The 16,362-nt window shown below is 40.2% G+C and overlaps 1 protein-coding gene across 1 annotated transcript; it reads left to right on the plus strand.

Annotated features, from left to right (window-relative positions):
- On the plus strand, positions 225-10,860 carry LOC109230123. Its single transcript, XM_019395650.1, has 6 exons — positions 225-287; positions 7,945-8,107; positions 8,341-8,399; positions 9,164-9,357; positions 9,473-10,023; positions 10,337-10,860. Exons 1-6 carry the CDS (start codon positions 225-227, stop codon positions 10,858-10,860), a joined length of 1,554 nt encoding a protein of 517 aa, XP_019251195.1.

A 16,362-nucleotide genomic window follows, 5' to 3' on the forward strand; every position in this document is an offset into this window, starting at 1 on the left:
AAATCCCGTACCACTGGAAACAGAAATCAAACAAAAAGGGGTATTCAACATAACGTCTCTCACATAAGCCAAATACGCGCACACCCCTTCTCAACCATGCGCTGAGCTTTAAAGAAAAGAGATAAACTCTACTGGGAGTGTGATCTAAAGTACCATCCACTCAGACACGGGAATACTAGGAATAGCCAGCGTCACAGTTGGCGTGACAATTCAGAGATAGCGAAATGGAGTGGCGAACAACACAGGGTCACAGCCCAGAAATAATGGTCAAAAATCCACCATACCGAGTAATAATAAGTCTGCTCTGGTCTCAAAACCACAGAAGAGTAACCAAAAAAACCATGACCCGGATTTTTAAAAAAACGCGGATTCCACAACAAGAGAATCTCCCACAGGAGGAGAAACATAAACGACGGGGGCACTCAAAGAATCCCGAGGCACACCCAAATGAGGAGCAAAGTAAGAAGACACATAAGAGTAAGTAGAGCCCGGATCGAATAGAACCGATGCCTCTCTGTGACAAACCAGAATACTACCTGTAATGACGGAGTCGGAGGCAACAGCCTCAGTATGAGCAGGAATAGCATAATATCTGGCCCGGCCCCTCTCTCGAGGGCGACCTCTATCTCCCCGACCTCCGCCCCTAGCCGGCTGGGCAGGTGGGGTAGCTGCTGGAGCTGTGATCATGGCCTGAGAACTCTGAGGAGCACGCTGCGGCTGAGCAGTCTGTGAAGATGCACCCCTACCAAGTCTGGGGCAGTCCCTAACCATGTGGCGTGTATCACCACACTCAAAACAAGCTCTGGGAGGACGCGGTGGCTGTGACTGGCTGGGACTAGGCCTGCTGGGCTGACCTTTGGAAGCACCCCGCGCAGGAGGCGCGCTAGAAACTGGAGGTGCATAATAAGGCTCCTGAGGTGGAAGTGGAGCTGGAGTACTGCCGGCTGCTGGAAGAGCTGAATGTACAGGGCGACCCGAAGAACCTCTGCCATAACGACCTGCTGATGAGGTACGGGCACCAGAGTAGTGACCCGACTCTCGAGACCTCTTGGCCTCCCTCTCTCCTCGCTCCCTAGCGAGCATACCCTCAATCCTCCTAGCAATGCTCACTACCTGCTAATAAGGAATGTCCATCTCCAACTCTCGAGCCATGCTAGACCTGATGGGCGGAATAAGGCCCTCAATGAACCTGCAAACTCTCTCTCGAACTGTAGCAACCAAAGCCGGTGCATGCCTGGCCAGCCTGGTATAACGGATGGCATACTCTGAAACTGTCATAGCACCCTGGCGCAAGTGCTCAAACTCTGCGCGCCATGAATCTCTGAGGCTCTGGGGAACAAACTCTCTCATAAACATGTCCGAGAACTGGGTCCAAGTCTGTGAAGCAGCCTCGACTGGACTGTCTAACTCATAAGTGCGCCACCAATCATAGGCAGCTCCCCGAAGCTGAATGGCAGTGAAAGAAACCCCGCTGGACTCCACTATGCCCATAGTACGAAGAATGCGATGACACTCCTCCAAAAATCCCTAGGCATCATCTGATGCTAAGCCACTGAACACTTGGGGATCATATTTCTTAAACCTCTCAAGTCTCCGCTGCTCGTCCTCTGAAGCAGCTGACCTATCCTCGGGCTGAACTGGTGCTGCAGGCGGTGGGGGAATAATCTCGGGAACCTGCTCAACCTGCACTCGCTGCTCAGGAGTGCGGACGGCGGGAGTCTGTGCTCCTCCCCCGGCCTGGGATGTGGCCGCAGCGAGGGGAAGCAACCTCGCCTGAGCCAAGGTGGTGTACATGCTTATGAACCGAGCCAAAGTCTCCTGGAGCGCTGGAGTAGTAATGGCGGTAGTAGGTGTGCCAGGTGCCTGGGCTCCGGCTGGATCTACTAGTGGTACCTCGGCGGCAGCTCGCGCAGGTGCTCTGGTTGCACCACGTGCGCGTCCTCGGCCTCTCCCCCGGCCCCAGCCTCGGACGGCTGCAGTAGGGGCCGTGGGTGCCTGATCATCTCGAGCGGCACGTGTCCTCACCATCTGTGAGAGAATAGAAGTCAGAAGTTTAGAATTAATGTCAAAATATCGCACGACAAGGAATTCAAATGAAACGAAGATTTTTCCTAAACGGTTACATAGCCCCTCGTAGATAAGTACAGACGTCTCCGTACCGATCAACGAGATTCTAATAAACCGGCCTATGTGCCGTGACTCCTATGAACCTAGGACTCTGATACCAACTTGTCACGACCCTAGTTTACCAACCGTGAACATGTCATGACGGCACCTGGTCCCCATGACCAGGTAAGCCTAACATTTGCGGAAATGTAATAATTGCGGAAAAATAGAGAAAATCAATTCAAATATCTAAGGAACACTGTACTGAATGCCGCTTGGCAAGTACAACTAAATATCACAAGTCTAAAACAATTACCAAAACCCGGAAACTCACGGGCAACACAGGCTACAGAAGTGTATAGTAAAGGTTCCAAACTCCAGAATTTCTAACAACCAAAAGAAGGAAAACTAAGTACTAAAGATAGAATAAGAGGGAGACTCGTCGGTCTGCGGACGCAGCAGATCTACCTCTAAGTCTCCGTAGTCCTCCTGCCTCGCTGATAGTGCACCTGAGTAGAGGTACCTGGATGATCTGCACATGAAAAACATGCGCAGGAAGGGCATGCGTACACCACAGCGGTACTCAGTAAGTGCCAAGCCTAACCTCGGTTGGGTAGTGACGAGGAAGGTCAGGGCTATACTGAGACAAAATATAGTAATAACAATAATTAACAGTATGATAATCTGACAGAAATAATAAATACAACAGTGATATAAGACAGATTAAGCAAGGCAATAGCAAATACACAAGAACGGAACAACCACAGAATAAGTACAGCTCAACACCAATGGTAACAATGAGGATCTCCCAGGATACCGTCCTGTAGTCCTTTTCTCAACTGTCCAGTGGATGTCCCGGGATACCGTCCCGTAGTCCATCATATGTGTATATCCGAAGGATCTCCCGGAATACCGTCCCGTAGTCCAACTATCAATGTGCAGGGGGGGATCTATCGGGAATCTAACCCGCAGTCCCAAAGTAAAAATGTAGGGGGATCTACCGGGAATCGAACCCGTAGTCCCAAAGTAAACATACAAGGGGGGGAGCTACCGGAATCCCACATCCGTAGTCCCAATGTAAATGCGCAATCACAACCAGAAGGTACACGGAAACGAAGTACAAAAAGACAAGCAACAGATAGTACTGACCTAGCATGCTTCACGTAGTACAGTTAAGGTAGCTTAAGCAATTAGGCAAGTTAAATCAACTAAACATGCTTTCCAAATCTAGCACAAGTTATAATTTCAAGTAGAATAAAGCAAATATGGAAGGAACTCAATCTCAATATCTTAAGAAAAACCGGGTTTTCCAACAATTGGCTCAAGTACACGCCCGTCACCTCGCGTACAAGGCACTCAAATCAACAAATAACAAATCCTAAGGGGAAAGGTCCCCCACACAAGGTTAGACAAGCCACTTACCTCGAACCGGCTCAATATCAATAAAAGCCACGCCTTTTCCACGAGTATCCGACTCCAAATGGCCCAAATCTATTCAATTCAATACATATCGTAAATAATATTGCAAACAACTGATTCCACTATTAAATTTAGAGCTAGGGCGCGAAAATAGGTAAAATGACCAAAATGCCCCTCCAGCCATCGTCTCGGAATCGAATAATTTTTATGTTTTCAAAACCCTCGTACTCTCACGAGTCTAACCATATAAAAATCTCCCAAATCGGAGGTCAAATGACCCCTCAAAACCCCATAGTTAGGTCTAAGAAGTTTACCCACCTCCCATTCAAAAACACGAAATTAAAGGGTGAATTTGCGATTAGATTAATGGGTTTTAGTCATAGGAGAGTAGAGAATCGTTACCCAGTGATTGCCCTTGAAAAAACCCTTGAAATTGCTCCCAAATCCGAGCTCCAAACCTTGAGTTTTGATAAAAATGGCAAAACCTCCTTTTTGAAATGTTAAGTACTGTTCAGGAGTCTAAAGCATCGCGAACGCGATAGGAAGCACGCGTTCGCGAAGAAGGAAAATATCAGGGCCCAAAAATGCCCTTCGTGATCGCGAAGGGAGGAGCGCGAACGCAAAGGCCAGGGGATCAAGAACTACGCGAACGCGACAGGGCTTACGCGAACGCGATGGAGGAAATAGTGAAGCTACGCGGACGCGGGTGAACTTACGCGAACGCGAAGAGGAACGGGCCCCCCTCTCCAGACATACACTACGCGAACGCGGGAGAGTGGCCGCGAACGCGATGAGAGGATGGCTACTACTACTCGAACGCGGTGCCTTCTTCGCGAACGCGAAGAAGGAATTCAGACCTGCAACATTCTGCAACATTTCCAAACTTCAAATTGCTCGGATGAGCACCCGAAACACACCCGAGGCCCCCGGGACCTCAACCAAGCCTACGGACATATCCCATAACATCATTCAAACTTGTACCAATCTTTAAACCACCTAAGACAACGCCGGAAACACGAATTAATCAAAGATTCAAGGCTAAGAACTTCAAATTCCAACAAAACACACTTTCGATCAAAAACAAAACCCAACCTCGCCCGAATGACCTGAAATTTTGCACACACATCCCAAATGACATGACGGAGCTACTGCAACTTCCGAAATTCCAATCCGACCCACGGATCAAAAACTCACTATCGGACCGGAAACTTCAAAAATTCAAACTTCGGCATTTCAAGCCTAAATGAGCTACGAGCCTCCAAAATACATTCCGAACACGCTCCCAACCCCGAAATCACCTAACGGAGCTAACGGAACCATCGGATTTCCATTCCGAGGTCTTCTTCACACTGTTCCGATTACGGACCATTTTTCAATTCTTAAGCTCTCATTTAGGGACTAAGTGTCCCAAAACACTCCGAATCCCAACACCGAACGTCCCGGCAAACCAAAATAGCAGAAATGAACTTAGGGGAAGCAGTTAATGGGGGATCAGGGCATAAATTCCAAAAACGACCGGCCGGGTCATTACATCCTATACTGAGTACCGCTGTGGTGTACTTATGCCCTTCCTGCGCATGTTTTTCATGTGCAGATCATCCAGGTACCTCTACTCAGGCGCACTATCAGTGAGGCAGGAGGACTACGGAGACTTCGAGGTAGATCTACTGCATCCGCAGACCGATGAGTCTCCCTCTTATTCTATCTTTAGTACTTAGCTTTTCCTTCTTTCGATTGTTAGAAATTCTGGAGTTTGGAACCTTTACTATACACTTTTGTAGCCTGTGTTGCCCGTGAGTTTCCCGGTTTTGGGAATTGTTTTAGACTTGTGATATTGAGTTGTACTTGCCAAGCGGCATTCAGTACAGTTTCCTTAGATATTTGAATTGATTTTCTCTATTTCTCCGCAATTATTTTATTTCCGCAAATGTTAGGCTTACCTGGTCATGGGGACCAGGTGCCGTCATGACATGTTCACGGTTGGTGAACTAGGGTCGTGACAGACTCTTTTTTATATTTTCTTTTTCAGTGGAAAATAAAACAAACTAAAAAACAATACTCTTTTTCTCAAAAATCCGGCAGAATTTCGGCACTACTTGGACATTGGTTTTTCTAATATAGGTAATTAACTCTCTACACTGCTATTTTCTCTTTTTTTCTCTTTTTGTTTTTCAGTTTTTCCAGATATTCAAAGCCGGTTAGCATGCGAGTCCAAAACAGATAAATGCACAAGTAGGATGCATCAGGATGGTCCATTATTCCGGGTACACCTGTCCTAGACGGACCCAACCCCTGTGTTGAGTCCCCTAAGTCATATGCACGTGATGCGAATAAGCATTCCTACTAGGGATCCGGCATGAGTTCAAGTTATTCTAGGTTCAAAATGTGGGTATATGTTCTAGACTGTGTACCCGAGCAGACAACTCGAGTCGAGGAGGGGGCTACGTACCGGGGACCCGCAAGATCGTCCGGCTTAGTAACTTGTCCGAGCCTCTTTCTTATTTCAGGGTATGACACTAACAGAATAGGGAGTCTCAACCAGTAAGCACATCCCCGGAGGTGAGAAGAGAAGGGTTTCGGCACAGTTTATATACAGTTCAGATAATATCAAAGCAGTAAAGCATTTAGCACATTTAGCAGGAAACATGTAGGAAAATCAAATAAAGCCAAACATAACAATTATTCTAAGCTCGAATTCTTAAACCCTGAACCAAAGTTCTGGGTTTGTTTCCCCAGCAGAGTCGCCAGAGCTATCACACCTCCTTTTTCACTACACCCCAGAAAGGGTATAATAAAAGGAGTTTTTCCAATTAAAGGACAATCGAAACGGGCTTCGTTTATTTAAAAGATTCAGAGTCGCCACTTGGGAGATTTATGGTGTCCCAAGTCACCGGTTTGAATCCCGAATCGAGGAACGAGTTTGACTCTGTGTTACAGTCGCGAACCAGAAATCCGAGTAAGGAATTCTGTTAACCCGGGAGAAGGGGTTAGGCACTCCCGAGTTCCATGGTTCTAGAACGGTCGCTCAACTTCTATATTTGGATAAAATATTTGATTTTAGTATATGTTTGAACCTATGTGCTTTTAACTTTGAACCGCTTTTATTATTATTATTTTATGAGAATTGCAACGTCATGAAAATATATCTCGCACCGCGTCACATAAATGCACCCGCGATTTTTGACACATTTCGACTTTGTTGAGATTTGGATTTGGGTCACATAAATGTGCACCCGTATTTAGGAAGGTAAAATTATTTAAGTAACGGACTTAAAGCAACTAACGTGTTATTATCTTTGGGGAAAGCCGTGAAATTCGCTAAACGGCCCGTCCTGAATTCTAAGTATTTAATAGCCATTTGAAGAGGGCCCCACAATTTATGCATTTTATTTGGCGGGGCTCACCTCATTTATTATTTAAAGGTCAATCCTAAAGCAACTACAATTTTTTATTTATTTTGTCTGTAATAATAAAAGAAGAAGCCCTAATTAATTACCGTTATTAAATGAACACTAACGAAATCAGCCCGGGAATAAGCTATTAGCACGATGGGTTTTGAGGCCAACCCTTGGAAAAGGCATTGGATCATCCCTATGACTGGACCAGTAGAGATGCCTTTGGCACTTTGGGCTTATGATTGGCCCAACTAATATCTGGGCAGAACCACTTCGACACCTCAATTCTACGGCCAATTCGATGCCAGTCCCAATGGAGATTCAATTTCTGGAACTGAACCCCAAACTAACACGATGAAACACAAATTTATTGAATCACACTTATACAAATTTGAATCAATAAGCTAGCGGATGAGAGATATTAGATAATCATTATGATGTTTGGTGCATTGAACGACTGAGGGCTAAACGCCTGGATTCGTTGATATTCAAAATGAAGCTAGATTATATGCAAGATGTGGTTACTAATTTTGAAGGAGCCTTACAGGACTGTTAACCTACAATTTGTTACAACTTCCAGTCTAGTTTCATTGATTCAGATGTTAACTTCCAACCAAATACAATGACTTTATTCAACACAAACAGAGGAGAACCAGTTCAGGCGAAACTTGATTTAAACTATCCCCATATTAATTACAAAAACCAGTTTGTGATTTCCAATTCGATTTTAAGTTCCTAACATTTTCAATAAAACAAAATCAAGCTTTACATGATATTAAACGATTCTATACTAAAGCTACCACTAAATGAAACATCACAAATTCAAAAGTTCCAACAGTCCCAATCAGTCTAAGTTATACAGATTATAACATGTTCTAATCATCCTAACCTCAACTATTGCTACTATGTTATAAATCTCAACAACTATAACATTTGAACTAATATGGCTTCAAGCAGATTGACACTAAGTTAATATGAGCACTATGACATTTCTTCAATAAACCAAACACATCGACTGATTCAGTCCAATCATACATCAGTTGAAGCTGGAAAATACTTGGAATGTGAACAAAATGAGAAGAAAGGGAAGTCAGCAGCAACAGATGATAAACAACAATCAAAACCAGCAAACGGGAGTAATTTTGAACCAAAACAGCTTCACCAAAACTCAGGAACACACTACAGAAGTACAACACCAACTGATGGCCCCAAAATGACTCGATTGAACCCAAAAACCACTCGAAATAGAACCAATATACTTCAGGAAAGCTTCAGCAATTAGAAGAGATGAAGATCACTGCCCAAAACTCGAAATTAACCTATAAAATGCAATGTAACAGTATTTTTTGATTTTCTACTGCATTTCTGTTTCTTTTTGGATTTTTTTTTGAAGATTTGGAGTTTGGATTTTAAATTTCAGATCTGAAACTTGTGGATAACGAGTGGGAATTTTTAGAGGTTCCAAACTTGTTTTCTAAGGCAAGCAAGCTGCCTTTTATAGGCAAACTTCAGGGGGGGGAAGCTTCTAGATTTCCCTCACACTTTTCCCCCTTTTTTATTTTAGATTTCACCCAAATAGTCCTCTATTTTCTTACTTGTGTTTCAAGTTATACTATAGATTTCCTGAAATGCTAAATTGAAACCCATTCTAGAGACTTCTAGGGATTTCTAAATTCAGTTGCTATCCTATTCCCTAAGTAAACTACCCTTATTGCCCCTACCTTAGTCCTGAAATTATTAACCCAACCCCAGCCTTGTTAACTAACTAAAAAACCATGGTTCAAGTAGTTATTTTGCAAATTAATCAGCTAGAATCAAATTCAAACATAACTCTTAAATCTAAACTACCTACTGATTTTCAGATTACCCACTACCATTAACCAATCAAACTAAGAAAACTAACAGCCACAGAATCAAATTGCAATAGGCAGAAATATCAATCAAATTAAACTAATCGCCATTTACAACCCTAAAATACTAATTACAGATTAACACAAGAAAACATGCTACCAATTTTATTAATTAGAGAAACATAATGAAATTAAAAAGAACAAACTCCTATTACTGATTATTAGAACCCAAAATAAGATGAAATGAACGACTGAAAACTCCTATTATTTTTCATGCACAACGAAAATGCAAACAATTACCACAAAATGTCCCAAACATCCACAAAATTATAAAAATAATAAAAGTAAAATATTTATGTTTTTGTTTTGAATTTCTGGGAATAATTCATATAGGGCAAAAATCACGTACTCACATACGTAGATGATCCCGAAGTTGTAGATTTTAATGAAACTCCAATAATAGATGATCTTCTAAATCGTTCTATTGCGGAAGGCCAACTTTACAAGGAGACACTGATGATTGTGTTGAAAAACTACGGTATTCGAAAGAAAATTCACTTTAAGGTTGATCGATCAAGTCCATCAAGGTATGAATGTATATATAACTTTAATATTTGTATACACTCGTGAGGTTTTTATATTAATGATGCACGATAGTTTATCTAAATTTACTTACTATTGTGTAAATTTGGACGTTGTTAGATACTGCCCGGTATGTGTCAATAACCGTTGCGCGTGGTTTTTCAAGTCTTCATCTCTAAACAAGTCAAAAAAATTTAGGATTAGAAAATTCAGTAAGGATCACACATGTTCGGCGAAGGATATATTGTTTACACATCAAGTAGCTACTGCTCCTGTAATTGGAAGAATTATCTGTGATAAATATGTTGATCTTAAAACAGTATACACTGGAACAGACATAATGAAAGACATGAAAAAATATTATGGTATTGACTTAAGCTACTGGAAGGCAAATAGATCAAAGCAAAAGGCACCTCAGTTTTTGAGAAGAGACCCAAGCGGGTCGTATGCAAAGTTGCTGATCTACTTATATATATTGATGCATTCCAATCCCGGGTCAGTTGTGAGTTTGAGAAAATCGGATGTAGGATACTTCATGTATGCTTTTGTCGCATTAAATGCATCAATTATGGGATGGGAGTTTTGCAAACCTATTGTTCTGGTTGATGGAAGCTTCCTTAAAGCAACATACAGAGGGATGTTACTCATAGCTTGCTCGCAAGATGCTAGAGGTTTGTTGTAGAAAAACTCTATGTATTTCATTATTCATATTTATGTATATTCATGTGTCCCATTGTATACCAGAGTATCCTTATATGTATATGTTCATCTTATGTGTATATCCATTTATACTTATATCTTTCTTTTATATCTATGCATATCGATTACGCATCCACAGGTATTTCATCCTTCCCCCAATCCACCGCATGTATGTTATTGTAAAATATTACATACTGATGTGTACATATACTAGACCCTTAGTAAATAGTATATGTTTATAATAAGCACTTTGTTGAATACATATAATTAATATTTTGTAAACAGGCAAGATTCTACAACTTGCATATGCAATTGTTGATTCGGAGAATGATGCCTCATGGGGGTGGTTCTTCGAAAGGTTCAAAGAAGCATTCGGTGACAGAGATGACATGTGCATTGTATCGGACAGGAACGAGAGCATAGCGAAGGCGACTTCGGTAGTGTATCCTCAAGTATCTCATTGTATTTGTATATGGCATCTATTGAATAACATAAAATACAGATACAAGAGGAACCCAGAAGAGCCAAGAGATATATATTTCTCTACGATAAGAGGATATACCATTCAAGAGTTTAATCACCATATGACAGAGATGGAACAAATAGATGAAAGAGTGAAGGATTACTTATTTGATATTGGGTATCACAGGTGGTGTAGAGCGCATGCAAAAGTCAACAGAACAATGACAATGACTTCCAATATTTCAGAGTCATTAAATTCAGCAACTAAAGATGAGAGGGATCTTCCTGTACAACAATTACTGGAAGAAATTCGAATGTTGATCGAGAGGTGGAACTACACAAATTGAAACACTGCACAAGCGACATTTACAAAGCTTGCCATAAAATACAATGCTATACTAGATGAAAATCTTGATGCATCATAACATATGATGGTATGTTTATATTATATTATATGTTCCCTGTTTCATATTCATATTTGTCTTTAGAAGCACTTAATTAAAATCTATTGGGTTAATCTTTTGTATTAGTTACATAAAGTCTTGACTAATATTGCTTTTCTACAAATATAGGTGAGGCCATCAACTGAAAACTTACATTCAGTTATTAACAAGGGTGTTGTTCATCGTTTACCTTAGGGAAAGGACATGTAGTTGTATAAGGTTTCAATTAGATCAAATACCATGCCCGCATGCGTGAGCAGTGTTGAGGTCAAAAACTTGGAGGGTGAAGATTACTGCTCTATGTACTACAATAATAAATACATGTTGAAAGCATACAGCATTCCAATTTATCCTCTTCCTGATGGAAGTACATGGACAATACCTGCAGAGGTATTAGAATAAGTTGTATTGCCACCAGTCGGGAATAAGGTGCCTGGAAGACCTAAGAAGGTGAGATGCAAGAAGGTTTCATAATCACAAGCTAAGAGGCCAAAGAGCTCATGCGGACGATGTGGACGTGAGGGTCACAATAGGAGAACATGTAGAAACATACCTAATCACCACTGAGTGGTTTTGTTCCGAATAGATTACAACAATTATTAATTTAAATAAAGGCAAACCTTAAATATAAATGATTGATGTATATATCAAGTTTATTAATGATGATATATTGTTTAGTTCAAATGCAACTCAAGTTATTTAAAATTTTCACGTGTATATTAAGTTTTTAATTTATTAAAGGTTGCATTTTCGCATGTATATCAAAATGTATCATAGAATTTTGCTGGTCGATATCAATACATTAAGTTGTATAGGACATGTATATCATCATGTATATTATTGCATAGACATGTATAAATTTTTCTAACACATGATTTTGAACTATTTAATCATTTTATAAGAAGTTGCTTTACTATGTTGTCATATTGAACATTGGATTTTATTGACACGGAAAGATACAACATTACTTAAGGATGTACAATGTAGGATATACATCTCTGTTGTTGTTATACATACAACTATACAATATATACGTATAATTAGTCGTATGTTTATTAGATATACATATTAGATATACATAGCAGAATATACATATTAATTCAATTAATTGTATACATGTAGTTGTACAATTAAGTATTGATATACATAGGCATAAAGCTATACACAATATTGATGTTGTTAGTTTACGAATATACATAACCTAGGAATTAATATGTATACATGTAGTTGTACAATTAAGTATTGATATACATAGGCATAAAGCTATACACAATATTGATGTTGTTAGTTTACGGATATACATAACCTAGTTTATGATATGCATGTTATTTATAGCATGACACAAAATAGTCCAACTTTTAATCATAATAAGTATTAAAAAAGATAGTTAATGTATTAGCTATTTGTCAAAACTATACATGGATGTATAAATATTGTACACTGCAATCAAAGTATTTTGTAATTAATGAATGACCTCATTTGTTGATCATTATACTGGACAATAAAAGAACCGTTCAAATCAAATTAAAAGGTCCCGGGGGGGGGGGGGAGGGGGTTTGCAAAATGGCCAACCTCCGTTTCTGTTAGTTATCAAAATTGGCGAAAGGAAAAAGAAGATAAGCAATCCACACAGTTATGATTATGTTTACTCAATCTGTGCATTCCTATTCTGCAGCCTTCCTTTAAATTCCTAATTTTAGCATCTACTCGTGCTGTGAAATCAATATTTGTCTGCTGTCTTGCTTAATTTATACACTATCGAGCGTTGACTCGCATGTTGGAAAGACATGAGCATTTTGATTTAGTAAATAGATCATGATTTAAAAAATAGAATAAACATTAAACAAAACTACAAAAATTACATAAATATCGAAATACTTGTACTACATACTAGTAATTTCTTAATTTGACAAAAAAAAGAGCAAAAGATACTTTTATCTAGCAAAAGATAAATAATATATTGAAAATATTGTACCATAGTAAGACTGTAACGACCTGGTCGGTCGTTTTGAGAATTTAAGCTCCGTTCAACGACGTAAGATCTCGAACAGCTTCATATTATGTGTATCGACTTGCGTGCATGGTTGAATTCAGTTATCGGGGGATTCGAAGTAGAATTGGAAGAAGGATTCTCGTTTTGGAAGCTTAAGCGGTGAGAATTTGACCGGAATTGGACTTTTGAGTAAACGGCCCCGGAATGGGTTTTGGGTGATCTCAACAGCTTCGCATGGTAATTTTTGGACTTAGGCGCGTGTCCGGATTCAGATTTGGAGGTCTATAGGGTAATTTGAGGCGTTTTGGCGAAAGTTGGAAAAGTTGAAGTTTGGAAAATGGAGAAGTTTGACCCATAGTTGACTTTTGTGATATCGGGGTCGGAATGCAATTCTGGGAGTTGGAGTAGGTTCGTAATGTCATTTGTGACGTGTGTGCAAAATTGAAGGTTATTCGGACGAGGTTTGATAGGTTTCGGCATCGGTTGTGAAAGTTTGAGATTTCAAGTCCATTAGGCTTGAATTGTTGTGCAATTCATGTTTTTGTTATTGTTTGAGGTGATTCGAGAGCTCGATTGAGTTGGTATGGCATTTTAGGACTTGATGGCACATTTGGTTGAGGTTCTGTAGGCCTCGGGTGTGTTTCGGGTGAGTTTTAAGCGAGTCCGGGCATTATCGGAACTCAGACATGGTTCTCGTGCTTAATTTTTGCTGAGGGCGAAGGAATTTCCGCTGAGGGCGGAATAATTTCGCTGAGGGCGGAATAACTTCACTGAGGGCGGAATAGGGGGCATTGACAGCGCAAATTTGGTCGTGGAGGCGCTCCAGGGCAGAATCCGCAGGTTCGTTGGTCCGACTTCGGAAGCCTATATCTTTTGATATACAAGGAATTTTGAGATGATTCAAAAACAAAAGTTGTAGCCCTTCGTGTCTAGTTTCAAGAAAGGTAAATAAATCATCATTTGGAAATATATAGAGAAAGTTATGTCCAAATACTAAGGCCTGTCTGTGCAGCCACCAGAAGCATAGTCAGCGGCGGAATTCCGCGTTGGAAGTTCGCTGGGGCGGTGATTTTCGGCTGTCAGCGGAAATGGGAATCCGAGAGGTGCACTATAAATAAGAGATTTAGGGTTTTATTTTATATTTTGATCTAGAGAGCTCGGATCTTGGCAATTTTTCGAAGGTTTTTCAAGAAATTCATCATGGTAAGTGATTCTAACTCGGATTTGGCTAAAATACATGAATCTATCATTGATTTTATCATTTGATTAGTGATTTGGAATGAAAATTTGTGGAACTTCATAAATTAATTTTTGGGATTTGAATGTCGATTCGAAGTCGGATTTGAGTGAAACTAGTATGGGTGAACTCGTATCGGAATGGGTATTCGAATTTTGTAAAAATTTTCGGGTTTCGAGGTACGAAACCGGGGAGTTGACATTTGTTGACTTTTTACAAATTGTATAAGAATCATAGCTTTGTTGATTGAAATTGTTTTCTCTTGCATTGTTTGATGTATTTAAGTCGTTTTTGGATAGATTGAGCCGAGCGTTGATGAATTGGTAAAGGAAAAGCTAAATTGAGTATTGAATTGGCCGAATTGAGGTAAGTATCTTGCCTAACCTTGTGTGGGGGACTTCCCCTTAGGATTTGAGTCTTCTATGTTTATTGTAGTTCGTGTACGCGAGGTGACGAATGCGTGCTCGGACTTATTTGTGGAAAATTGGCCATTTAGGGTTCTTAAGTCTTTATATTCACTGTGTATGAATGTGTTCTTGACATGACTGAGTTTGATATTTACTTGTTTCACCTCTACATGCTTAATTGGAATTAATTGCTCCATGATGTACTCTTATTGCCTAATTGACTCCTATTTGATTTAATTGAAGAATTTCGCCTCTCCTATTGTCATGCTATCTCTTCATAGCCGCTTGTCTTATTTGAGAATTATTATTATCCCTCCTGAAATTGTTTAGTCTTAAGTGAAGCTAAGATCATCTTTCCTTAATTGAATTGTCGAATATCCTCGAAATTGTCCAACCCTAAAAGGAGTTTAGATAACCTATATCTTTGTTGACTTGCCTTTATTTGGGACTACTTGACTCGTGTTGATTTCCTTGTTATTGACTTGTATATTGTGGGATCGTTGCTACATGTTAGTTTTCCCGTTGTTGAACTGTTCCCTTTATGCCAACATTCTTTTTTGTGGTTATTTCTTGTGAGCTGGTTCTACCGTTCCTTGTGATTTACAGTCCTTGAGTTGATTTACTTGTCTTACCTTGTATTATTGTCATTGTTGTTCTTACACGTATTGTGGTGATGTACGAGTTTCCTGTTGTGCTGTAACTGTTGTTTTTGTTGGTTGCACTGCGTATTTATTTTGGGACTACGAAACGCTATTCCTGGAGATCCCCCTGCATGTTTATTTTGGGACTACGGATCGGTATTCCGAGAGATCCCCTGCACATTTATAATTGGGACTACGGGACGATATCCCGGGAGATCCCCATGTACTGGATATTTACTTTGGGACTACGGATCGGTATTCCGGGAGATTCCCTCTACATATTTATGATTTGGACTACGACACAATATCTCGGGAGATCCTCTGCACATTTACGTTTGGGACTACGGGACGATATCCTGGGAGATCCCCTGTTAAAATCACTGTGTTCTGAGCTGTTGTTTTCATTGATCTTATCCCTGTGTAAACATTATATGTGATGTCCGTTCTATTCCTTATACTTACTAGCTGGTATGGACTATGTTAGGACACTTGCACAAGCATACACGTGGCTAAGCGCCCTAATCGGATAGGAGGCTTCTTGGTATTGTCGAATATAGACGTACACCCTTGTTATTTGCCTTCCATGTGAGAATGACTCCTTTGGGCACGTGAGTTGTCAGTATGATTAGAAGGTGTGATGAGGGCACAGGATGCCGAGTGTTAGGGTTCAGGTATTGAGACCCGTATAGTATGATTATGAGATGAGGTGTCACAGGGTGACTTATATTCGAAGGTTATCTATTTGAAAAGATTATATTCGAAGGTACTTATTTTTAATTAAGTATTTTGAAATGTCACGGGGTGACTTTTATTCGATAAATATTTGTTTGAAAAGATTTTATTCGAAAAGCATTATTTTGGAATAACTCTTTTGAAAAGAATATTTATTTGAAGGAAGTATATTTCGAAACATTTTTATCATTTGAAAAGTTTGACTATTTGATTGACGCTTGCTGGTTAAGACTTAAGGTGAAAACTATTGGAGTTGTTGAGTTATGAATTGTCTTTACCATATTTGTGATTTCGGATTTGGGCCGTCTCCTCGTTTACTTTTTCCGTGTTTTCCTTATGGTGTTCCATTGAGTACTTGCTGTTTTCTTTCCTTATTGAAATTACTGTATTGTTAGC

This window comes from Nicotiana attenuata, chromosome 7, assembly GCF_001879085.1.
Source record: "Nicotiana attenuata strain UT chromosome 7, NIATTr2, whole genome shotgun sequence".
Classification (NCBI taxonomy): domain Eukaryota; kingdom Viridiplantae; phylum Streptophyta; class Magnoliopsida; order Solanales; family Solanaceae; genus Nicotiana; species Nicotiana attenuata.